Source organism: Rutilus rutilus (assembly GCF_951802725.1).
Source record: "Rutilus rutilus genome assembly, chromosome: 14".
NCBI lineage: Eukaryota > Metazoa > Chordata > Actinopteri > Cypriniformes > Leuciscidae > Rutilus > Rutilus rutilus.
The window spans coordinates 37,539,749-37,566,787 of record NC_140219.1 but is presented as its reverse complement, the minus strand read 5'-3'; the positions used below and the strand labels follow the sequence as shown (position 1 = coordinate 37,566,787).

The 27,039-nt window shown below is 40.4% G+C and overlaps 1 protein-coding gene across 11 annotated transcripts in view; it reads right to left on the bottom strand.

Moving 5' to 3' along the window:
- The window catches only part of limch1b (LIM and calponin homology domains 1b), a 133,309-nt gene that overhangs the window by 12,803 nt on the left and 93,467 nt on the right, over nucleotides 1–27,039 (bottom strand). For 6 of the 11 annotated variants that reach the window (XR_014629895.1, XR_014629896.1, XM_084431146.1 and 3 more), the window contains 11 exons: nucleotides 18,567–18,602; nucleotides 17,887–18,016; nucleotides 17,649–17,803; nucleotides 13,746–14,292; nucleotides 11,666–11,863; nucleotides 11,103–11,187; nucleotides 10,934–11,007; nucleotides 10,740–10,815; nucleotides 8,870–8,892; nucleotides 7,887–7,988; nucleotides 1,901–1,993 (listed from right to left, as the gene is read on the bottom strand). Coding sequence is in view for 9 of the 11 variants with exons in the window: in XM_084431146.1 (XP_084287272.1) it covers nucleotides 1,901–1,993; nucleotides 7,887–7,988; nucleotides 8,870–8,892; nucleotides 10,740–10,815; nucleotides 10,934–11,007; nucleotides 11,103–11,187; nucleotides 11,666–11,863; nucleotides 13,746–14,292; nucleotides 17,649–17,803; nucleotides 17,887–18,016; nucleotides 18,567–18,602 (1,519 nt within the window). In the remaining 2 variants the exon portion in view is untranslated. The remainder of the gene's footprint in view (nucleotides 1–1,900; nucleotides 1,994–7,886; nucleotides 7,989–8,869; nucleotides 8,893–10,739; nucleotides 10,816–10,933; nucleotides 11,008–11,102; nucleotides 11,188–11,665; nucleotides 11,864–13,745; nucleotides 14,293–17,648; nucleotides 17,804–17,886; nucleotides 18,017–18,566; nucleotides 18,603–27,039) is intronic. The other 5 variants (XM_084431152.1, XM_084431148.1, XM_084431151.1 and 2 more) reach the window with 4 other exon arrangements.

Sequence of the window (27,039 nt, the reverse complement as noted above, 5' to 3'; positions counted from 1 at the left end):
CTCCACGCGATACAGTTGGCTTGCTCTGATCAAAACAAACGCACATGAGCAGTGGTAGAGAGGGGGAGGAGGCCGCCGCAAGTGAGTTTTTTACGACTGTGTTGTGAAATATACGCCCCCCCACAGCTGTAGGGGGAGCTCGTGGGGAAAACATGCGACAACAAAAGGGAAAATCAGCGAAGAAGTGACTAGAGTTCGCTAGAGTTACAGAGTTCTCCTTTAAGTATGTGAAAAAAAGTAAGGAAGAAAACTAGGGCTGCAACGATTCATCGAGTTACTCGATTTACTCGATTACAAAAATTCCTCGAGGCAAAAACTCTGCCTCGAAGCCTCGTTAAATTCCTATGACGCGCTCTATACGCGCAGGGATCTGATTTCACACGGACCGTTGTTCAGTGTTCAGGAAGCACAATAGCGCGTGATACATTTTGAATTTAGTTGGCGCGATGGCGGAGAGTAAAGATGTCCATATAGTTTGGGATCGCTTCCTTCCAGCGTCGCTGAAACAAGGTAACGATTCTGTCCCCCGCATTTTTTTTAACCCAGCGCCAATATTTCCGCCCGTGCCGAAGCCTATACATTGATGTTCGCTGATTTTAATCCCATACTGTATTTGTAGTGATGTCGTGATGCGGTTTGACTAGATATGATGTTTAGCTTTGATGTTTTAAAGTAGTAAATGTATTCATGTTTAACTGCAAGAGAGTATAGCCTAAAAAAGAACCCCTTCACTCACACACACACACACACACACACACACACACACACACACACACACACACACACACACACACACACACACACACACACACACACTCGTCTCTCTCACGCGCCAGTCAGACCAATTGCGGCAATGCATCACGTATGCTCAAACTTTTATGTAGCCACGCAACAATAATTTCAGCATGCATTCACTGTATACACCGGGACGTGATGGAGGAACAAATATTGCATTGCAGTCTTTGCGAGACCTTGTTTGTCACGTCTGCCAAATAGTTACAGACAACAACAAAAAATGAAACTCCCCAGCCTGCTTCTCCAAATCCACTCGTACTTTTGGGGAAGACATAATCGGCTACCAAAGTAATTGAGCATAGAACATTTTCAATTAACAAAAAAATATAATACTACAAAACGTGCTAATATACTTCAACTAGCCTAAGTGAGAAACAAAATGCTGTTCTTTTTAACATATTTGCAATAAAACATTCCCCTTTTTAAAGCTATACTTATTTTTTTATAAATTGTATACATTGTGTACCTGTTTGGCTTGGTATTTTATATTCATTTAATTTATTTTTGTTCTCCGGTGGGTAATTTGCAGAAGGTGCAATCCTTTTTTTGTAATGTTGTATTAAGAAGACAAAACTTAGGCCAAATGGCCTTTACTATTTAAGTTTGTATTCATAGTTTTACATGTTATACATGTTTTACAGTATAAAGTTGACTTAACTGTATTGTTATATAATTGTTGGCACTGGCACTTATAAACACTAAATGGGTAAAAAGTACAATAAATAGTCTTAGTTTTGGAGCCAAATGTTGGAGTTGGAATAAATAGCTGTTTTTTTTTTTTTTTTTTTTTGAGAAATAAAAGCCAAATGCTTGATTATTTTACAGCCACATCATTTTCGTTATGCATTATTTGTTTTGGTTGTTTAAAAACACACTATTTTTTTTATCCGATTACTCGATTAATCGATCGATAAAGTGCTAGATTAATCGATTACAGAAAGAATCGATAGCTGCAGCCCTAAAGAAAACCAATATCAATTCAGTGTGCAAATATTACAATGCCGTCAGAGCTATCGGTTACATTTTGAATGGTGGTAAATGTTGTAACGATGTCAGTCAATGGGAGATGTGTAAACTTCAAGACCTGTAAAGAGAGAAACTGCACCTCCTCATGGTAGCGCCTCTCCTCCTCTTCCACTTCCTTCTGCGCCTGCTCCCATTCCTGCTTCAACTTCTCCTGTTCACGCCGATATTTCTCCTGTCATCACACACATGCATTTCATCCATTAATGCAGAATAGACAAATGCCTTTAGGAGACCCTCTAACACTTGAAACTCCAAATGGCTCTTTAAAGCTACAATATGTAATTTTTTCGCTGCTAGGGGTCGCTAACCTCTTACAATAACAAAGGCGTATGTTGATGACACATAAGCGGAATTATGCATCTTGTCGTCATGCTGAAGGATCTAATAATGTTTATGTATGAGTGAATACATTGATGTTTTTAACATGACTGTGGAATGAAGCAGGGCGCGAGTGCTAATGAGAGACAGATGTCAGCGCCACACACGAGTCCCGCGGATATAAAGGAATGAGGACATTTGATTCTACCGAACTAAATTACCCTCAAGTGCTGAATAATACTCACACAGGGCAGTTTATCAGACAAATGAAACTTGTGAGGGAACGCAGCGCTGTTTCACTTGCTCTACACTATCATACTAAACTGCATTTGAGTGTGTTGAAAGTTATAATGTTATTCTATGTGTTAGTTTGTATGAGACTAGCAGTGAGCTAGATCAACATTAGAATAACACACTGATCATATTCTAACATTTCATCATGTTGAGCTATATAACATTGATTAGTTTTATGTACATTTGCTCACCTGTCTAATAAAGACCGAAGACTCTGTCGAGTCGAAGTTGGTCGCGGACGCTAGCTCTCGGCATCTCGAAAACGCCACGCTGATATTGATTCTCATTTTAGTTCTCCTTTTGTCCCAAAGTCTGCTTGTCATGGTCCATAATGTTTGAACGAAACAACAACAGCGTGAGCGTGCCGCTAGACGTAACGCAGTTGTCTACGTCTGTCACCATGGTTACTATGGCAGTACGAGCGGAAACCAGGGATAACGCGGATATTACGTCATTGACAGGCGACAAGTGAACATGGACGAGCCATTATTTAAAATTGTGAATTTCTCTGAATTTACAAATTCTTGGAAACATTTAGGATAATGTAAGAACACAATTGAAAGAAACATATAACTCTGTGCAAGTGGTTTTTTGATATTTTGATACACAATTCTTACATATTGTACCTTTAATAGCCGTGTCTTCTTTATATCATTATTAAGCTCTTTTACATCGGTATAGAGTAAACAAGGTCAAGGCAAAGTGCTTGGGATTTTGAAAATCCATTAGGTAGCCAAAAGACAACATTTTAAAGGCACAATCAATTCCAATTCTTTTATTTATTTATTTTTTACTTTGTTTGAAAAGATTGACAAGACAGCAAAATTTTGACACCCAAAAAATTATCTCTATTTAAAAAACAACAACAACATTCTAGGCAGTAAATATCTGTGTGATTGTGCGTTTAAATATCTTGACATCTGTAGTGAAAAGCTATTTTCTCAAACAGACAATCATTCGCCCTGTACACACACACACACACACACACACACACACACACACACACACACACACACACGCACACACACACACACGCACACACACACACACACACACGCACGCACACACGCACACACACTCTCTCTCTCTCACACACGCAGGGGTGTCTTTATCTTAAGCAGCGACTCGTGTATCATGCTGGGTTTTAGTTATGCTTTGTGTTTTGCTGCTAATGATCAGAGTGTTGTTAAATGAACATTCATTCATTCTGTCTTATAAAGGCACTAAACGAGATATCAAGTAGTATGATTTATCTCTGTAATGAAAGTGAATGGTGACCATGGCTGTTCTTGGTCCCCATCTACTTTCATTACACTGAAAAAGCAGCTTGGACATGTTAACGACAGAATTTTCTTTTTAGGTGAATTCTTTCTTATATGCTTAAGCAACTTGAGCATGAGGTGTCTGGTTAGTCCACAGTCAGTGATGTATGGAGATATGCTCAGGTGTCTGGTTAGTCCACAGTCAGTGATGTATGGAGACATGCTCAGGTGTCTGGTTAGTCCACAGTCAGGTAAAGTATGGAGATATGCTCAGGTGTCTGGTTAGTCCACAGTCAGGTAAAGTATGGAGATATGCTCAGGTGTCTGGTTAGTCCACAGTCGGTGACGTATGGAGATATGCTCAGGTGTCTGGTTAGTCCACAGTCGGTGATGTATGGAGATATGCTCAGGTGTCTGGTTAGTCCACAGTCAGTGATGTATGGAGACATGCTCAGGTGTCTGGTTAGTCCACAGTTGGTGATGTATGGAGATATGCTCAGGTGTCTGGTTAGTCCACAGTCAGTGATGTATGGAGACATGCTCAGGTGTCTGGTTAGTCCACAGTCGGGTAAAGTATGGAGACATGCTCAGGTGTCTGGTTAGTCCACAGTCAGTGATGTATGGAGACATGCTCAGGTGTTTGGTTAGTCCACAGTTGGTGATGTATGGAGATATGCTCAGGTGTCTGGTTAGTCCACAGTCAGGTAAAGTATGGAGATATGCTCAGGTGTCTGGTTAGTCCACAGTTGGTGATGTATGGAGACATGCTCAGGTGTTTGGTTAGTCCACAGTTGGTGATGTATGGAGATATGCTCAGGTGTCTGGTTAGTCCACAGTCAGGTAAAGTATGGAGTAGAGATGCACCGATTACAATTTTCTAGGCCGATTCCGATTTCCGATTTTTCATTGAGTTTGACCTGCCGATACCGATTTTAGCCGATTCCGATTTAATTTTTTTCTAACCATTTTACAGCACACACAAATATTTATTTTCTATCTTTTCTTTAACCCTTTCACGCATAAGTTTAAAATATTCTAACTGACTTGAGTTTTTTCAAGGCGAACGTTCCCTTTAATGTTTCCATGGCAACGCGTCACTCGATACACCGCAGCCACAATAATACTGTATGACAGATGTGTCGCTTTTATTTCGCTTTTCCTTTTTTATTCTATATATTCACAAACTTGCTTACCATGTCATCAACTAGCCTATCTGATATTCCGATGCTCAAATACGTGTAAGTGAGTGTGTTTAGTCGTTTAAAAACCTTTATAAATAATCTTGATCTATAACATGAGATGGGCGCCGCATGTTGTCCTGTCAGTCGGATTTACAGCACGTGAATTCATCAGTTTCTCCCGAAATAAATGCAATAATTGGCCGGTGAACTGAGAAGAATAGAGTAAACTTTATACTTACTTCCACTGTGTTTGTCTGATATGAATAACACACGTCGGCAAATTATATTTGAATAGATTGTTATTGCTGCTTCCACAGACATCAGTGTGTATTTTACAAACTCCAAATGTATTGTTTTACTCGTGCTTATGTGTATTTAAATATCTGAAACCTAAAATAAACATTATAAGGTTGAAAACACTGCTTAGTTGTGATATATGACAGCGCTGAACAAGTCCGACTCTGGCTCAGCGCCAGCCAACGCGCGAAAGCACAGTTTGAATCTGGCAGTTATGCAATGTCACTGAACATTATAAATGTGGCGCCGTAACGTTTACTCTCAGGGGCACAGAAATAAAAATCCCATATATGAGACCGTACCGCTCAAAAGGTTAATCATGCGGCGCCCGAGTGTATTTGACCGGCATAAAATCGGCATATGTCAGACTGACCGGCCGGTCGCCGGTCATGGCCGATCACGTGAAAATCGGCCAATTCCGGTCACCAGCCGATCAATCGGTGCATCTCTAGTATGGAGATATGCTCAGGTGTCTGGTTAGTCCACAGTCAGGTAAAGTATGGAGACATGCTCAGGTGTCTGGTTAGACCACAGTCGGTGTTGTATGGAGACATGCTCAGGTGTTTGGTTAGTCCACAGTTGGTGATGTATGGAGATATGCTCAGGTGTCTGGTTAGTCCACAGTCAGGTAAAGTATGGAGATATGCTCAGGTGTCTGGTTAGTCCACAGTTGGTGATGTATGGAGACATGCTCAGGTGTCTGGTTAGTCCACAGTCGGGTAAAGTATGAAGACATGCTCAGGTGTCTGGTTAGCCCACAGTCGGGTAAAGTATGGAGACGAAGCATGCTCAGGTGTCTGGTTAGTTCACAGTCGGGTAAAGTATGGAGACATGCTCAGGTGTCTGGTTAGTCCACAGTCGGGTAAAGTATGGAGACATGCTCAGGTGTCTGGTTAGTCCACAGTCGGGTAAAGTATGGAGATATGCTCAGGTGTCTGGTTAGTCCACAGTCGGGTAAAGTATGGAGACATGCTCAGGTGTCTGGTTAGTCCACAGTCGGGTAAAGTATGAAGACATGCTCAGGTATCTGGTTAGTCCACAGTCGGGTAAAGTACGAAGACATGCTCAGGTGTCTGGTTAGTCCACAGTCGGGTAAAGTATGAAGACATGCTCAGGTATCTGGTTAGTCCACAGTCGGGTAAAGTATGAAGACATGCTCAGGTGTCTGGTTAGTCCACAGTCGGGTAAAGTATGAAGACATGCTCAGGTGTCTGGTTAGTCCACAGTCGGGTAAAGTATGGAGACGAAGCATGCTCAGGTGTCTGGTTAGTCCACAGTTGGGTAAAGTATGGAGACATGCTCAGGTGTCTGGTTAGTCCACAGTCGGGTAAAGTATGAAGACATGCTCAGGTGTCTGGTTAGTCCACAGTCGGGTAAAGTATGCAGACGAAGCATGCTCAGGTATCTGGTTAGTCCACAGTCGGTGATGTATGGAGACATGCTCAGGTGTCTGGTTAGTCCACAGTCGGGTAAAGTATGAAGACATGCTCAGGTGTCTGGTTAGTCCACAGTCGGGTAAAGTATGGAGACGAAGCATGCTCAGGTGTCTGGTTAGTCCACAGTTGGGTAAAGTATGGAGACATGCTCAGGTGTCTGGTTAGTCCACAGTTGGGTAAAGTATGCAGACGAAGCATGCTCAGGTGTCTGGTTAGTCCACAGTCGGGTAAAGTATGCAGACGAAGCATGCTCAGGTATCTGGTTAGTCCACAGTCGGTGATGTATGGAGACATGCTCAGGTGTCTGGTTAGTCCACAGTCGGGTAAAGTATGAAGACATGCTCAGGTGTCTGGTTAGTCCACAGTCGGGTAAAGTATGGAGACATGCTCAGGTGTCTGGTTAGTCCACAGTCGGGTAAAGTATGGAGACATGCTCAGGTGTCTGTATGGAGACATGCTCAGGTGTCTGGTTAGTCCACAGTCGGGTAAAGTATGGAGACATGCTCAGGTATCTGGTTAGTCCACAGTCTGTGATGTATGGAGACATGCTCAGGTGTGTGGTTAGTCCACAGTCGGGTAAAGTATGGAGACATGCTCAGGTGTCTGGTTAGTCCACAGTCGGTGATGTATGGAGATATGATCAGGTGTCTGGTTAGTCCACAGTTGGTGATGTATGGAAGCATGCTCAGGTGTCTGGTTAGTCCACAGTCGGTGATGTATGGAGACATGCTCAGGTGTCTGGTTAGTCCACAGTCGGGTAAAGTATGGAGACATGCTCAGGTATCTGGTTAGTCCACAGTCGGTGATGTATGGAGATATGCTCAGGTGTCTGGTTAGTCCACAGTGGGTGATGTATGGAAGCATGCTCAGGTGTCTGGTTAGTCCACAGTCGGTGATGTATGGAGACATGCTCAGGTGTCTGGTTAGTCCACAGTCGGGTAAAGTATGCAGACGAAGCATGCTCAGGTGTCTGGTTAGTCCACAGTCGGTGATATATGGAAGAATGCTCAGGTGTCTGGTTAGTCAACAGTCAGGTAAAGTATGGAGATATGCTCAGGTGTCTGGTTAGTCCACAGTCGGGTAAAGTATGGAGATATGCTCAGGTGTCTGGTTAGTCCACAGTCGGGTAAAGTATGGAGACATGCTCCGGTGTCTGGTTAGTCCACAGTCAGTGATGTATGGAGACATGCTCAGGTGTCTGGTTAGTCCACAGTCGGGTAAAGTATGGAGACGAAGCATGCTCAGGTGTCTGGCTCTGTTGGCTCCAGTCGCTGTACCTGAAGCATGCGTTCCTGCTCTCGCTGCCAGCTCTCCTGACGCTTGCGCTCTTCCTCAGGGCTCCAAGAAAAGTGTTCACCGCGCTTCACCAGATTCAGCACCTAACCGTACCGTACGCAATGACACGTGCCGCACAACACCACAAACAGTGAGCAAGAGATTCCCCTGAAGCAGCGAGACTAGCTGTTCTACTGGAGCTGGCGGATGTGAAAACACAAGGACAAAAATGGGGACATTCTGCTGCTTTCCCATCTGGTACAGAATATTCAACTATTTTTCTGTTTAAATGTTCTAAAAATGTAAGTGCAGCTTGTCTCTGTGGGTGATGCTATGCTTTAATCTTGTTTAAGGATTATGGGTAGTGTAGGATTTTACTTGTGTTTTTACAAGCAAGCTATTTTGTAAAAAATAATAATAGTTGAATTCACACCTGTGGCTTCTAGAGATCTTCAGAGATGCAATGTCTTCTTTTATCTTCAGTTGATGTAATTTAAGGCTGTGGTTGAATCAGTTGTAGTTCTTGTTGTTTCTCTTTCCTTCAGTGATTCTGCTTGTTAACAGCAGGCGTTCATCACTAATGCTCAATCATCACTTAATTAATCACTTAATTATCATTAACTTTAACTCTGATTCAGAGTTACTTTAACACTCTTTAGAGTGGGACCATATGTACTCTGAGCAGAGTCAATGTAACTCTGGGGATTTTGCTGTGTATAAGCTTCTCTAGAAGCCACAAGTGTGTACTGTCCCGAACAAAACTTGAATGGGATGTTCAGGTCCGGACTCATTCTGATATGTTTTAAGCCATTTACTTCTGAGCGTCAAAGAGACCATTTTAGGAAGATTTGTAACGTACAAACATTTTAGTTCTTGTAGAAAAGGAATAAAATAATACCAGATGAGAAACAGCCAGAAAACAAATATCAGACGCTTCAGGGATGAGGAGGAGAGACAGATGAACAGATTTCATTTTTGTACTTACATTTCCAGCCTTTTCAGTCAAATCTGGAAAATACACACAATGTCATTTTTAAAACATGCACTTTCAGTGATTTCATGAATTATTCATTTCATTAATTTGGTTAAAAACAAATGACTCAAAACGTATGGGAACTGAGTGTGAAATGTAAAAAAAAAGTTTTGTATTATATATTTAAGTACTGAGTAATAATTAACAACATATACTTACTAGGGTTTGGTTGAGGGTAAATTGCATGTAATTATGCATAACTTACTGTTATTAGTATGGTAAGTAGTGCTGTAGCGATTCGTCGATGACGTCGACGCGTAGACGTCAAAATTACGTCGACGTCATATTTTTTGCGTCGACGCTTCTTTATTTATTATTTATTTATTTTTTTGCACCATTCCCGGAGGTACAGCTCGCCACACACACACACCGCCCGCCATGTTATTCTGCCATGTTTTCTCCCTTTCTTTCCAAACCGCGACAAACGCCAGTCTCCTTTCTCTGCAGAATGCCATAAATCCGCTCAACCAATCACAGCGCACCATTCCACGCATTGTAAACAGTAACGGTGGCGCTCTGACACCCGACATCCTAGTTTTTCTTATCTACTTTGCACTTTTTGATCAACAAACAAACAAAAAAATTAATAGATTTGACGGCATTGATGAACCTGTGGTGGATTCTGCCGTAGGGAAGAAACGTAAGCCATCGAAATCTAATCATTTACGTGAGGAGATTAAGAAGATGAGGCACGCCGGAGGAAGAGAAATGCCGACTGTTGCTTGTTCTCACAAGACAGCGTCAAACTTCTGTCGAATGCTGACACGTTAACCCCAGGGGATCTTTTAAAAAACTTTCAATTCTTGTACTCAAAGTCAACGAAAACCGAGCAGGACCTAAAGCCATTTTACAGCTGATCGCCGTCAAAAAAGAAGGTCGCCGTCATTCAGAAGGTATTTCTTAGCGATGGCTGATTGAATGTAGCCTATGTTTAGTCCAGATTAGACCGAGTTCAGAGGCTGTCATATGTGGATCAACTTACTTTGTTGTGTATTTTCAACAGTTTCAATGTGAAAAATAACTTTTATATTGATTCAATGGATTAATTGCATAAAAAAAGGATTTATCACATTTATACTATATATTATTCAGAAGTAAACAGTGTGTTTATGTCAGAATGTTTATTTTTAAACCACAACCTTCTAAGTGCTTCTTTTACCGATATATTTAACATATCTTTTGCATTTCTCATCCAAACAACGTCAAACTTGGCACTGCACTTACTCGTGCCCAGACAGCTGTCGAGTTTGAACTCCATCGGAGTAACGGTTCGACAGAGATATGCGAATAACAGACAGGATAAATAATTCCAATTAGTCGTTAGATTAGTCGACTAATCGATAAAATAATCGCCCGACTAATCGTTTAATTAATAATCGTTTACCCCAGCCCTAATGGTAAGTACATGTAACATATGTAAGAAGGACACTGTAAAAAATAAAGTGTTACCAAGTTTTTCTTAATTATTATATAAAGCAGAGTTTGATCCAGATTTGAGGTGTGGAAGATTCACCAAACACTGAAGCAAGTCGGTGACAAAATCAATCAGAGATACATTGAATATTTCATATGAAAGTTCAATAACACAAGTTTATCTGCTCATTCAGATGTTGATATAACATGTTCATGTCTCTCAGTGTGTGTGTGACAGTGATGTGGGTTTAGACTCCCAATTTGGGATTACTGGACAGCGATGTTAACTGAGCGCTGATGTCCAACCCTAAACACCGACCCAGCGAGAGTCCTGAACTGTCTATATCTGATGGAGAAGATAAACACCTGAGGCTGATGTTGGCCAGCGCTGGTCTTCAACGACACTCACCTGGTTTGGTTCTACATGATTCTGCATCAGATGCTTCTGATGGATTCTGTGGGATCTCCGTTACTAGTTTATTGACCTTCAAACAAATCCAAAGAAATCAAGGTCAAATACATACAGCAAATACATTTAGTTCTTCTAGTAATCATAATATGCATATGTAGTATTTAGTCAGTGTATTTTTCTGAAAGCAGAACCTGTGCAGAAGAGTCCGCCTGAATCACGGTCCGCAGAGAGTCACTCATACACGTCTCATCTGTCTGCTCCTCATCTGTGCAGGAACAGGGGTTATTGACTGAGAATATATACAGGATTATGAAGAAGTAGGTGAACTGGAAGATTAATATCTCATAAGAGCTGGCCAACCTGTAACAGTGTCTTCTGGTTTCATCTCCAACACTTCTGTGGACATCGAGTTATCGCTGACCTGCGGGACCGTCGCTCCTTCAGTCTGTGCAGTGTTACACACACTCTTTACTCAGTATAAACCCTCTGTTCTCATGCTTGTGTTGTTCACACACACACAAGAGTGACCAAAAGTGATGTTTGGAGGGCATAATTGTTTTCGATTAAACCATCAAAATATGAGAATGGACTCTTATTTTAAATATGAGGGAAGAACGAAACACTAAACTCGGGTAAGGTATGACAAATTATTAGGCAAAAAAGGCAAACTACAGCTAAAAGTTTAATTTTACTACACAAGGAAAAAATGTGAAAAACAAAAAGCTGACAGGAAAAAGCAAACATTGACTAAAACATAATCAGTTATTATATTTTGCTAGTTCTATCTTGTTTCATGTATGTGTCATAATTTCTCTGTATGACAGCCGGGACAAAAATCATGTCACACAATCGACTCCAAGCACAACTACACGTCATGCTAACAGAACAGATTTCATATAATATCTGTCCAGTCCTGTCCTCACCTGTGTGTGTTCCCTGAGGCTCTCGCAGCGCCCCGGTGTGTGTGTGCATCCATCGGACACATCGGGATCTGTGAGGTCTGAGTCTGTGTGCTGGAGGGGAGACGAGAGGAACGGCAGACAGTCTTCTTCCCTCTCTCTGTTTCTCCCTCCCTTCTGCTCATCATCCTCCCTTTCTCCATTCACTCGCACCATTTCATCCTGAGAGAGAGAGAGAGAGAGAGAGAGAGAGAGAGAGAGAGAGAGATATACTAAGTAAACACTCATTTCACTCATATTCTTCATCAGTTTTTCTCATATTCTTGTAAATTTAAAAATCTTTAAAACAAAGTATATAAACTTGAGAAGCAAAAATGTGTTTGACAATAAAGGAGCAATTTAAAGTCACAATGAAATCAAAATGGACAATTATTTTTCTTTAATGGAACATTTCAGTGTTTGCTGTAAATGATGTATGGGTGCACATTATTGTCATTATTGTGTTAATAATCTCGACTCAGAATAAGTTCCTCTTGCAGCATCACTTCTCTTCTCTGATGACGAGGGCGGAGCTATAACCTGTCACTCACATGAGATCAGCCAATAGCAAACCACAACCATCCAATCAATTCCCCACAGACACAATCAAGCCCCGCCCACATTTGTTCTTGTCCCAGAAGCATTTACTCAGATATACGGCACTATAGGGAACAAAATACTAGTGTAACTAGAGTACTAGTGTTTCATGCCAACTTTAGGTTTACTAATGCTCTCACTTATCATACTATTTCATGGATTAATAAATTAATTATGGCTGATTGCATATAATGTAAGCCCTATTTAATTTAGTTAGATTTATACTTGATTTATGCAAAAAAGTATGCAAATATTAACTTACTAATATATACTCTAAAATTAAGTCTTAATATGTCATGCAATTTAGCTTTCCAAGAAAAATATACACTATTTTCCAGTTGTTACTGAAAAAAAAAAAATCTACTGTTTATAAAATAATTTTAATTTGCATTTAAAATACATGTTTAGGTAGCTTATCGCAATCGCATCACTGTGCTTTACAGTCAGTCAACAGCTCCTACAAGGAAACCGCTTCATAGACATAATGACAATGCCATGTCACTGCAGAGAGGTAGGGAATATGTTTATATGACCACTAGCTCAGCATATAAAACGAGTTGATGTAAAGCCCCTACCATGACACAAAAAAAGGTATGTGCGTGTTTTAGATGTGCTGATCTGCTCTGTGTGTGTTTTTGTCCTTCTATGGAGCACTTCACATAGAAAGAGCCCATTCACAAACACACTCACACACTCATACCTAGGGAACACTAGCACCCATTCAACACATGCCCACTTTAACTCACAACACTCATTCCAGCCACCAGAGGGCAACATCTGCTATTGTTGGAGTATTCTGGAACACTTCACTTCTCTTAGGAGACGAAAGCACATTCCTGCAGCACTGAATTATCCAGGATATTTCTACTCAGTGTGGGTGGTGTGGCAGAGCGCATGGCAGCTGATGGAGTCAACGTTATACTCCTCATAGCTCTTCTGCAGCTCTGAAGACAGAGCTCTTCATCAGAACCATTCATATTTCTCTTAAAGGAAACAGAAATAGACCTAAATGAGGCGATCCTTGACACATTTGATATTTAAAACGGCTAAATTAACATGGATAACATAGCTCAGATCACTTGGTCTTGAGAGAATGATGAGAAATATTCATAATATTCATAGAGTTCATACTGTTTGACCTTTGGTTGCAAATTTCTGATCTCTTCTGAAACTCTAGAGGAGACACGTTGCTGAGGTCTATTTATAAGGGATACAAATAAATAAATAAATAAAAATTCCTACGAAATTTCAGTCAAGGAGAAACGAGTAAGAAATTACAGAAAAAATATCCCGGTGGATTGTCCCTATTATAAGTTATAAGAATGTTGCGTAGTGACATTGTGTTACTTTTTACTCGCATTCAAAAAACCTTTTTTTCAGTCCTAAACTATACATTTTGTATCAGTTATAAAATCTTTTAAAAAGTAAACACTGCTATGATAAATGTTGATTCCTGTGCTGTCTGTACCTTAGCAGTGCTACTTCTGCTCTGTCTGGAAGGTCTCGGAGCCAGAGAGGGCGCTGTCGCATGCGAGCGAGATGGACCTGAAACACACTCCGTATCTCCGCCGTTTCCCGTCTCTGTGCTGTACCCCGTCACCGGCTCTGTGCTGTACCCCGTCACCGGCTCTGTGCTGTACCCCGTCACCGGCTCTGTGCTGTACCCCGTCACCGGCTCTGTGCTGTACCCCGTCACCGGCTCTGTGCTGTACCCCGTCACCTGTGCTTCCACCGAGGATATGAACTTGGCTGCGGGGAGAGACTGCTGCCTCAGGTACTGCAGCGGGTTTGAGGAAGCACTGAAAGAGGAGGAGATGTCTGAGGACACGGGGAACGAGGAGTGACGAGTTGGGTCGGCCGACACACTCCTCTCCAGCAGCTTGGGGAGTTTGAGGCGCTCGAGAACGGCCTCACTGATGGTGAAGCGCAGGGCATAACGCTGCAGCACAGAAGCTGCTTCCTCTGGTGTGCGGGCGCTCCGGTAGGCTTCATGCAACTCCTGTTCACGACGCTCCCTAGTGGAGAAAGTGAAATAGTGTCAGGTCACTAGAGACTTATTATTGTATCGATGATTGAGATCCACTACCTTACAGCAGTTTTAATTTGTAATAATTTTATAACATCACTGACCGTAACACAGGTAACAGTAACCACAGTTACAGTAACATCACTGACTGTAACACCACTGACAGTAACTTCACTGACAGCAAGACAACATGCAGTAATGCCATTGACAAAAATAAGAACTGACAGTAACATTACAGACTTTAAAGCCATTGACAGTAATGCCACTAACAGTAACTTCTGTGACAGTAACACCACTGACAGTCTTATGACTAACAGTAATGTCACTGTGACTTTTTAACACCAGTGACAATAACACCACTTACTCTCAAACCACTGACAGCAACTGCACTTAAAACAACAGAGCTGAGTGTAAGGGGCCTTACACACCGGGACGAATATCGGCGCGCGTTATTCGCCAGCGTTTTTCAACGCGTTTTTTGTGTTCACACCCAAGCGATTTTCGCTGACGATGAGCCGAGTGAACATGCAAATTCATTCCCTGACATTAGATGGCGCGATTGTCAAACGTTCGTGGGAAAAAGTTACAAGCCTATGTACATGAAAGACAATTAAGTAAAATGAAACTCACCATCAAGGCCCATTTGCTCTGCAATACCACTCCATAACAGTTCTCTTTTATCAAGATTTTTGTAGTCGCGTTTGTCATATAGTTCTTTATGTTCCGACACCAACGAGGCCAGCAGCTCTACATTCATCTTGCCTTGCATCTTCCTCGTCTTATTTCTTCCCAGCAGTGTAGACGCTATCTTCTTCGCCTGTATGTGTGCTCGGCAAGACCGTTTTGTGTTTGAGCGCCCCCAAGTTGTGTTTTACTGTAACTTCAGAAGCTCCAGACACGTGAGCAAAAGCGGCAATCTCATTGGTCGGATAGTTTTTGACGCGGCGCGTCAAACCAAAAAAACGAACCCGAGGCGTTTTTTTTAAAAATGACGCTTTTACGCGTGGCGTTTTTCGCGTCGGTGTGCACACTCACATTGGCGCCCTTTGTTTAGTCATGAGGCGTTAAACGTCGGCGAATATCGCGCGCGAAATTCGTCCCGGTGTGAACAGGCCTTAACACTACTGACAGTAATGCCACCAACAGTTACATCTCTTACAGTAACGCCCCTGACAGGAACTGCTCTGTCAGTAACACCATTGACAGTGACGCTACTTACACTAATAGTAACATCACTTACAGTAACTGCACTAACAGTAACAACATACAGTAACGACATTGACAGTATTTGTACTGACAGAAATGCCACCACAGTAACATCATCATTAACAGTGACGCTACCGACAGTAACTGCAATCACAGAAACAGCACTAACAGTAACATCACTTACGGTAACATGCCTAACAGTAACATCACTTACGGTAACATGCCTAACAGTAACATACTAACAGTAACATCACTTACGGTAACACCCCTAAAAGTGACAACACTAACAGTGACATCACTTACGGTAACATGCCTAAAAGTAACATACTAACAGTAACATCACTTACGGTAACACCCCTAACAGTGACATCATTTATGGTAACACCTCTAACAGTGACATCACTTACGGTAACATGCCTAACAGTGACATCACTTACGGTAACATGCCTAAAAGTAACATACTAACAGTAACATCACTTATGGTAACACCCCTAACAGTAACACCTCTAACAGTGACATCACTTACGGTAACACCCGTAACAGTGACATCACTTATGGTAATACCCCTAACAGTGACAGCACTAACAGTAACATCACTTATGGTAACACCCCTAACAGTAACATCACTTACGGTAACATGCCTAACAGTAACATACTAACAGTAATATCACTTACAGTAACACTCCTAACAGTGACATCACTTACGGTAACACTCCTAACAGTGACATCACTTACGGTAACACTCCTAACAGTGACATCACTTACGGTAACATGTCTAACAGTAACATACTAACAGTAACATCACTTACAGTAACACTCCTAACAGTGACATCACTTACGGTAACATGTCTAACAGTAACATACTAACAGTGACATCATTTATGGTAACACCTCTAACAGTGACGTCACTTACGGTAACACCCCTAACAGTAACATACTAACAGTGACATCACTTGTGGTAACACCCCTAACAGTGACATCACTTGTGGTAACACCCCTAACAGTGACATCACTTATGGTAACACCCCTAACAGTGACACCCCTAACATTGACATCACTAATGGTAACACCCCTAACAGTGACACCTCTAACAGTGACATCACTTGTGGTAACACCCCTAACAGTGACATCACTTATGGTAACACCCCTAACAGTGACATCACTTGTGGTAACACCCCTAACAGTGACATCACTTATGGTAACACCCCTAACACCGTGTCCTAACCAGATGATAATTTGGTAGAAATAATTTGTCCAGTCTCGCGGCGAGTGCACAGCACCAGAGAGTAATCTTGACACTCGCAAGAAAATGGATAAGTCGCTACATAACCAAATTCACAAAAATTACACCATTTAAACATTTTTAAAAACACATAGGCTATTGAGTTACAAAAACAATCTTTGTCAAAGAATACACTTGTTTGTTCACAGTTTGAACGTTCTTGTTTCCATTTGTTTAATTTCAAGATCTGAGGTGAATTATCCATTGTTGCTTTTACAGCTACAAAGCTGGAGCACTAAATGATTTTCAGAGTCACATGACACGCTTTAAACATTAAATAAAGCACATAAACAGCACCTGAGATCATCATCGCCACACTTTGTGTTTGTTGTTCCAGTGCGACGTCGCAGAAAAATAGAAACCGTTTCTAAATTAGAATCGTCGCGTGTCGCCGTCGCGGCCGGTTAGGACAAACACTCTGATTAACATGGAAAATATCCTTTTATCGCGCGTTGTGTCACGTGTAGTTAGAACACGGTGTAACAGTAACTGCACTGACAGTAACATCACATACACTGACACTGACAGTATTTGTACTGACTGTCACACCACTGACAGTAACACTGCTGACTGTAAAGCCATTGACAGTAAAATCACTGACAGGAACACCATTGACAGTGACACTTCTGAAAGTATCTGTACTCACAGTACAAGCACTGACGATAACGGCACTTACAGTAAGACTACTGACAGTCATATAGGCTTGCAATGTTGTGCCTATGGCAAAATTCAGTACATTCAGTACCAAGTACTCTAGCTGATATGATTTTGCTGAAATGACCCGTGGCCATCTGTAGTGTTGGACTGTAATAAAAGAAAACAAAAGTGGAAAGTGTAGATGGAAACGGCAGACATACTTCTCCTCCACTATTTCTCTGTACGTCTTGATGCTTTTTCTTCTCTGTGATCCTCCTCCTCCACTTAACAGTCTCTCCATCATTTTCCTCTCCTCTTCTTTTTTGATCAGGTCCTGAGACACACTCCTTCTGCGACTCTTCCATTTGGCCAAATCCTGAAACACAATCATACAATTGCAGACACATTCGGATCCATTTGCTGGATCTAACGGGGAAACAAGTGACGAAAGACACTTACGTCCTGCCAGTGGTCTTCTTCCTCTTTCAGCATGTTGTACTGGTTGTGCATGAGCTCATGTCGAACTTGACTATGGTGTGGCAACATAGAGTCTTCCTCACTTCCTCGCATGTCAATCATGCTCACACTCCTGTTACAGAGAGATAAGCTCATTGAATCACTGGTACTTTATACAATTGAATCAGCTGGTTAACCACTGCCAACTTTATTATTAAGCAACCAGTTAAAAAGCAGGGCCAGTGAGTCACAGTGAGCATTGATAATTAGCAGGTTGTGCCGCCCATAAGCCATGCATCCAAAGAAAGAAGGGCAGAAGTGTGAAGATATGCTGAAAGACACTTTGAAACAACCACCAAATTTATATTATCTTACAAATGGCAAAAACACATACATTTTTATTTTATAAGAAATACTGCTTGGTTTTCTTAAACAAATTTAGCATATTCAAGTGTATACATCAGATGCAAGTGCTTTAGCAAACATAAGTATTCATTTGTGGATAAAAGGTTTATGTTATATTAGCATCCCACTCAACAAGCAATACAGCCACATTACAAAGAAGTCCATCCGCAGTGTACCAAAACAAAGTGCTGAAAGCACAGCTTGGCACATGCAGACATTAGTCAGTGTCAGTCCCTGCAAGAGTGTTTTTCACAGCACAGTGTGTTAAAGAGACTTACTCGGGATCATCAAACACACTAGATGAGCGGCTGAATCTACAACAGGCAGGACAAAAGAGCACAAAGACAGTGATTTATGAGGACAATGAAGACCCACAGATTAAAAAAGAAAATTTGCATTGGAAACTCCATCCAAGCAATATTCCACATTTATATATTATATATATATATATATAAATAAAACATAAACATTTGTAGAGATGTACCCATCTGGTGGCCTTCGGTTTTGTTTGTTTTTTTAGATTTTTTTTACTTCATCCAAATGGTACACAACTTGGTAAAGGTTTTAGCACTTGCTATGTGAACACAAAAAAAATCATGGACATGATTTCGAAATTGTTAAATGGTCCTGAAAAAAAAATAGTCACACTTGTACTCTTCGAAAATGTCATCTAGTGGAAGCGTTTGGTACTGCGGCCAAACCAAATCTTACTGAAAGCAATTTCTTTGAGATATTATCAAGTTCAAATTTGGACTGTTTGTATTAATGATTTCTGTGTTTTTTCCCTATTATTTTATCACGGGATTATTGTTCATTAAACACTTACAATTAAACAACTTCATCTTCAAGCACATCTTCATGATTTCTTAACATTTGCTTTAGGAAAATCGCATCCCGTGTTTTCATTTTACTTAAAGCCATCAATGATGCATTTATTGAGGTTAGTAACTGTATAATCATTCACAATAAGTATTTACAAGAACACAACACGGCTAGTAACTATAATATAATAACATTAAAGCAATGCAGGCTGCATATTTATAAATACATTTCATGGAACCATACGACTAACACTTACAAATCAGTTTATAATGGATTATGAGCATGCGCATTGGAAAAGCAAAAGCATGACATAGTAATTATAAAATTAGTCTTTATAAATATATTTATAGAATAGTAACACTTATAAATAAGTACAAATGGAGCTATAATTCATTATAATCATGGGCTTCATACACTGTAAAAAGTGAATAGTTGGATCAACTTAAAAAAATTACTTCAATTGGTAACACCTAAAGAAATTAAGTTTTCTCAACTTAAATTATCACGTTTTATTGTGAAAAAGTGATAATTTAAGTTGAGAAAACTTAATTTCTTTAGGTGTTACCAATTGAAGTAATTAATCCAACTATTCACTTTTTACAGTGTAGAAAGTTGTTTTGAACATTTTTTTTTTAAGTTTTTGGCTGATGCCTTTGACTTCTCCACAGTAATGATTAAAAATTAAACTAAATATTAAGCTCTTAGATTCATTTATTACACATTTTCTCTGCTGGTTTGCAGCAGCTACCACACAATCCTCCATACGTGTTCAGTCGGCTAACATGCTGTGTGGACTTTGGCTGGTACCGTGTTGAAGGGACCATATCCATAAAACACCCATTTATAGACAGAAGAGCGCATGATAAAACAGTCTTGTTTCAATTTCAGTGTTTATCTAACTAAACCCAGTACCATGGGGAATATCTAAGGCATATTTCATAGCCTCATCAAATTCACCACTTATTGCACTTATCAAGAAGTTAAAAAGACTCTTATAGAAGAGGAGAGCATGAAAGAGAGAGAGAAAAGCGCTGGGTGTGTGTCAGTGAAAGTGTGGCTTGCGGTCTCGCCACAAGAAACACACAGACACTGAAAATACAGGCCACCCAAAAAACAAACCAATTATAAAGCCTGAAGTATTCCTCATAAATGTAAATATGGCTGCGAATCCGTCCAGCAGAAGAGACCAAAGGAAACAGAGAGACTCCACTGAAAACAAAACTCAAGCTGAAGTTGGGCTGGAACTCTGTCTGTTGAGAGATAATGTCGGAGATAAACCTTGTGTTTTATACAAAACACTTCAGGACTCGAAATGAACTCAAAGATCCACACACACTCTGGTCCGAATGGCTCACAGTGCGCTGAGCGGCGATGGGCGAATCAGTAGATAAACTCCAACACTTCACGCTGATATGAAACAAACACAACATCTCTTCCTCTTCATCCAGTCACTGACCATCTGATGCATTAACTCACAAAACTGGAAAGCACTTTCTCAATCTATCAAGCTCTAATCTGATTGGACAGTTTTTGGAAGTAAGAACACACAGAGTTTTTTCACCAGTCCACCTGGAAATGAAGTCATATTTACGAGGCTTATACAGCGAGCGCTTGGAAATCAACTCGATTTCATCAACATTCAGTAACGTTTGTAATACTTTTATTCCTCAAGGATGCATTAAATGTATCAAAAGTGTTAGTAAAGACATGTATAATGTGACAAAAGATTATATTTCAAATAAATGCTGTTCTTTTGAACTTTCATCAAATAATCCTGAAAAATAAAATGTATCAGAGAATTTTAAGTAAGCTAGTTAACACTGAAAACTGACAATCATTAAAAATCATCTTTGCCATCTCAGGAATAATTAACATTTTAAAATATATTAAAATAATACAATTTAAGCTAATAATATGCAGCCTTGATGAGCACTAGAGATTGTAAAGTGGGCAAGTACGAGCAAAGATTTCTGATCCAAACACTGAGTAATCTTCTCAAAATAACTTCATGGGTTTGAAGAGTCAAAAACAAAACAAGAAGAGATTTTACAGCGAGTCACTGCTTGCCTTTGGTGGCTCTGATAAACTGAACTATATTGTTAGGCCATAACTGATGATTTAACTAGAGCATTTATTTATCTTATGTTTTCTTATTTCTCATGTCACCTTCACAACAGGACATACAGTACAACATCTTTAGTGCACTTCTGTCTGCTCTCTCTTAAAGGTGTCATTTAATGTCATTTTTGTACAAGCTAATATGATTCTTTAGGGTCTAAATTAAAAGTTTGTAATATACTTTAATTAAAAATTCTCATTAGTATTGTAAGAAAACACACATTTTACCTGGTCAAAAACAGCTCTGTTTTCAGCACGCCGTTTGAGTGCATGTGTCTTTAAATGATAATGAGCTTTGCTCACCCCGCCCCTCTGTTCTGTGCGGACACCGTTTCTAACACAATAACACAATAACCACAACGCGTTGTTCATTATAAACATGGGATTATGAATTATATTGAGAACGTCATACATAGAAAACATGCCGTAATGTACCCTGAGTGTAAACCGCATTCATCGTGAAGCGTGCAGCAAGCGATTTGCAAAGATTAATATAAAGATTAATATAAAGGTTAATAAAATGTTACACTCACTTCTTCTTCTGGAGGTTCCGTTATTTTGTCACTTAATGGGAGCAGTATGTTAACTGGAGCCATTTACCTCCAGTCTTTGTGCTAAGCTAGGCTAGCGGTGGGTGCGTCAGACAGAGTTACGGCACGCACGGAGATGAGAAGGGTACAGTATGGACTTACCTAACTCTGGGGGATACGGGGAATAAGCTAAAGTCCCAAAAAGTATTTGCTCAACAGGCAGATATCCTGTTGAGGGGAATGGAGACTTCACCCCGAGGAGGTGGAGTCGATATGTGACAGGTTCGGCCCAGTGGAAGTGGATCTGTTTGCGTCTCGAGAGACGATACACTATCCACTGTGGTTCTCCCTCACGCTTTCAGCCCAGCTTGGGTTGGATGCCATGGTGCAGGCGTGGCCGAGGCGGCGCATGTACACTTTTCCCCCGATCGCTCTGCTCCCAGGAGTTCTAGATAGAATCTATCACGACGGGGTCAGTCTACTCCTGGTAGCCCCATTGTGGCCGGCCAGAGTATGGTTCTCAGACATACTATCACTCCTGTCGGGCCCACCATGGGAGATTCCCATCAGGAGGGACCTGCTTTCACAGGCAGAAAGGCTCAATATTCCACCCTCGTCCAGAACCTGTCACTTAAGGTGACTTTTCTCCTCGCCATCACTTCTCTTAAGAGAGTAGGAGAGTAGGCACTCTCCATATCTCCGCAGTGCCTGGAGTTTGCTCCATGGGAGAATTAAGGCCATCTTGCACACTGGGCTATGTCCCTAAGGTGCCTTCCAATGTGGCGAGGTCTACGGTTCTGCAGGCTTTTCATCCCCCACCTGATGTGACAGCAGAAGATGAGAGACTTCATGTGCTCTGCCTGTTAGAGCACTTAACATCTATATTCAGAGGTCTTCTCAGTGGACCTCCCCTCTACACCCGGCGTAGTGGGCATTTCGTTCCCCATAGTGTCGTCATCGACGCAGTGCGAGTTCACTCGAAAGGGAATGTTTTGGGTTACGACTGGAACCCTTGTTCCCTTCAAAAGGGAACGAGACACTGCGTCCCTTTGCCACGCCTTCCCCTGCCTGGGAGTGACTTGCTTCATCGCGAAGCTAACTCTGTTGTGTGCCGGCGTCCCTTTGTGGCTTCCGTGTATGCCGTCACACGCTACGTTATCACACAACGCCAATAGGATTGGATTAGTTTCATTCATACTTCAGACGCGCTACGCTAAGAGGCGTTCCCAGTAGTGATGTAGTGTCGTCATTGACGCAGTGTCTCATTCCCTTCTCAGGGAAAAAGTGTTACAGTCGTAACCCGAGACGTTTTTTGGTAGAGAAAAAATAATACTTTTATTCTGCAATGATGCATCAAAATGTACAAAAGTGACTGTAAAGACATTTATAATGTTAATTTCTAATTCAAATAAATGATGTTCATTTAAATATTTAAGAGACGTCCATCACAAACGTTTGCATGTGTTGAGAGCTACATGTGTGATATTTGGTGGTAAAACAGGAGTAAAACCTCCAGATGTGAGATACAGATGAAAGTCATTAAGGCTGAATGTAATAACGTTCATGTATTAATCACTTTTTATTGCCAATGTGTGAACAGCTTGTAACTAAACCTAAACTAACTTCCTAGGTTGTCTATGAAAGCCTGTCGGCTGGTTTTTATGTGAAGGACTCGGGACGTTTTTGCCGGGAAAATCAAAAAATGTGACGTTTACACATTTACACAGGCTCCTGAGAGCCTCTCTTCTGTTCAACGACACATGAAACTAATGCTTATACAATGTTCAGGATAATGCTGAAAGAGCTGTTCTATCCTGTAACGTCAAAGAACAGTAATGTGTCGTGCAAAGAAAAAGGAATTAATTCAAACTATAGTCCCACATTGCCATGTTCAGTCGGCATCCCAGACTTCAACATTTTATGATTCAAAATAGCTGAATAACTAACCATCAGAGATTTCGCTATAGAGATAAAGGTTAGGATCATAATTTTCAGGAATATTACAGCACAGTGAGTGCATATTAGCACTGTTTGTTTGTTTTTGGCATCTGATAGAGCTTTTGGACTTGGAAACAGTGACGTCAGACTTACCATCGGACTGAAACACAAATGTTTTAAAGTTAAGTGAAGATGGACATTTTAATTAGTCAAATTTTTTTTTTTTTTTTACATTGATTTATTTTGTGGAACATACTGTATGTGTTTCCATGCATTTTGTTGAAATGTCTTTCCTTGTTTATCTATTGTATATACATGGTTGATTATTCATGTTGCTTATGTATTATACAATTTTTTTGTGTATTTATTGATATTAATCTGTAGTTAGCTTTTTTTCCCATGTGCATGGAAGTGCATGTATAAAAATGAATATAAACTATGTAATAAACAATTCTTATTTTGTATTTGGTTCAATTTGTTTATTATAATAGAAGTCAAAGGTTAACCATAGTAACAAGAAATTATATATTTAAAAAAATTAAATGTGGTTCCTGGAGGCACCCAAAGTGGTTCCACACAGTGCCTTATATAAGAGTTCCTCAGGAAACTTCTGTGGTTCTTTAGAGAACCGCCTCTTTTTAAAGGGTGCCTAGAGGATCTACAGACGGTTCCGCCGGTGTGGCAAAGTGAAGAACCCTAAAAGGTTCCTCCAGGCACCTTTTATTTTTCAATGTACATACAGCCCTTTAGGTTAATCCACAGCTCTTAAGAGATGGACACTGATCAGTGACTCGCACACAGATGCCATGCCTGCTCACCCTCATCCTTAATGCCAGATCTCAGCACTGAACGCCAGCCACAAACACACACACACACACACACACACACACACACACACACACACACACACACACACACACACACACACACACACACACACACACACACGACACAACAGACACACACGACAGCCGGAAAACCTCCAGCTGCGCTTCCAGAGAATCTCTGGCTCAGGTTCTGTCAACAAGCTGCTTTACCTTTACATTGTGTAATGCTGTTTAAATTGGCACCAATCTTATTCACTTCAGGTTGTGAAACCATGTAACCTTTCCAGATCATATTACAAAAATCCTCTGAGGAACATTTCTGTCATACTTAAATCAGAAACTCAATTCTAAGAGCTTTTGAATAGTAAAAAAAAATAACTAAGCCAAATATATGTGTACTAGTTTTACTGAAATGAGCCAAAAGAAAAAATATCAATGATTTCAGGCGGAAAACTTTTAATCTAAACAGATCTTATACTTTATGAATATCAGCCGCGGATTTATGTTGTTCTTCTCCACCAAATTTACAGTATCTAAGATATTAAAGACTGTCAAGACTGCTCAGACTGCTTCGATCCTCCCTTGCTAGGTAATCGTGCAGCAAAGGCTTTCCAGTATTTCCGGTCCTTGTAGTAATGCTAACGAGAAACTGTGCTTCTAACCAGAAGTCGTGAGCTGTCGTTCATACTTTTGATGCTGTTTGCAAATGTTCGTTTGAACTGTGGTTTCAGGAAACACAGAATCGTTGAACTATGTTGGTGACGACAGAACTCGCGACCATAGTTTGCTAACGATGCTTTCAGGAAACGCAGTCTGAAGCGAAGCCGTGAAACCCCACTGAGATCAAACTTTGATGTCTTGTTTCTGTTAACTCTGCATATTAAACTGTCCTAAAAAATGAAGAACTTCCCATAAATGCCACTGTTGTTTGGAAGAGCGGTGTTCGCAACATCAGACTTCAAGGTGAATACGTTTCAGTTTTTAAAAGCCCTTTAACCTCAATGTCAAGCAGCCCTTTCGGTTTCCTGTAGGGCGGCGGTGCCGAGCTCAGCTCAGCTCAGTTCATGGTCTAACACAGGAAACCGGCACATTCCCCGTCTTCCTCCGGGCGGGTCGCCTGTTCCTTCTGTGAGACTGTTTTCATCAACACACAATGGGAAAGTCCTCAGAGCGACATTCAGAGCCTTTCCTCCGTGTGTTTATGAGTTTGTGTGGCCGCTGTGAACACCTGATGTTGTCATTATGAAAGGTACTGATAATAATATTCAGATTCCAAATGAATTGATAAATATATACAGTGCAATGCATAAGTGAATACACCCATGCTAAAGTTGACTAAAAAGAGGAATAAAAAATCATATTTTGGAAATTGAACTTAATGCCTTAATTTAAAAAATTAGGAAAAATCCAACCTTTAAGGACACCAATTTTCTTTGTGAATGAATAATGTATCGTAAATAAATAAATGTTCTTCCTTAAAATACATGGTGCATAAGTGAGTACACCCCTATGTTAAATTCCCATAGAGGCAGGCAGATTTTTATTTTTAAGTATTTTTTTTTTTTTTTTTTAGGATACTATGCATCCTGATAAAGTTCCCTTGGCCTTTGGAATTAAAATAGCCACACATCATCACATAGCCTTCACCATACCTAGAGATTGGCATGGTTTTATTTCAGTTAGCCTAAAAGCTAGTTTGATTTGCATTTGCATACCCCATGCCAATCTCTAGGTATGGTGAAGGCTATGTGATGATGTGGGGCTATTTTAATTCCAAAGGCCAAGGGAACTTTATCAGGATGCATAGTATCCTAAAAAAATAATAAAAAAAATAATTAAAAAAAATACTCAAAAATAAAAATCTGCCTGCCTCTATGGGAATTTAACATAGGGGTGTCCAGACTTATGCACCCTGTATTTTAAGGAAGAACATTTATTTATTTACGATACATTATTCATTCACAAAGAAAATTGGTGTCCTTAAAGGTTGGATTTTTCCTAATTTTTTAAATTAAGGCATTAAGTTCAATTTCCAAAATATGATTTTTTATTCTTCTTTTTAGTCAACTTTAGCATGGGTGTATTCACTTATGCATTGCACTGTATATACGTTTTTGAGAAACAGTCCATCCTTTGGTGAATTACAAAAGCATGTTGCCAATTATTGCTTTTGTATTCTGTAGCTGAGAATGATCAACATTCATGATGAGTTCTTTCAGATAAAATGAAAGGTATTCAGTGTTTTTGGCTGTTAAATGTCTTCTGTAGTCGTTTGTACATGTGTGTGGTTTGAATCCAGCGGCAGATCCGTTCATTATTCCATGTTATTCGTGACACTTGTCGGTAATGTTTTGTCCTATGTGTGCTTTTCCAAAACCTGATTCGGTCATCATTTACTCATCCTCATGTCGTTCCAAAGATGACTATATTTCTTCTGTGAAATGTTGGTGACCAAACAGTTTTGGTGCCCACTGACTTCCACTGATCTTCTTTAATGCTACACTGAAGAAAGTCAC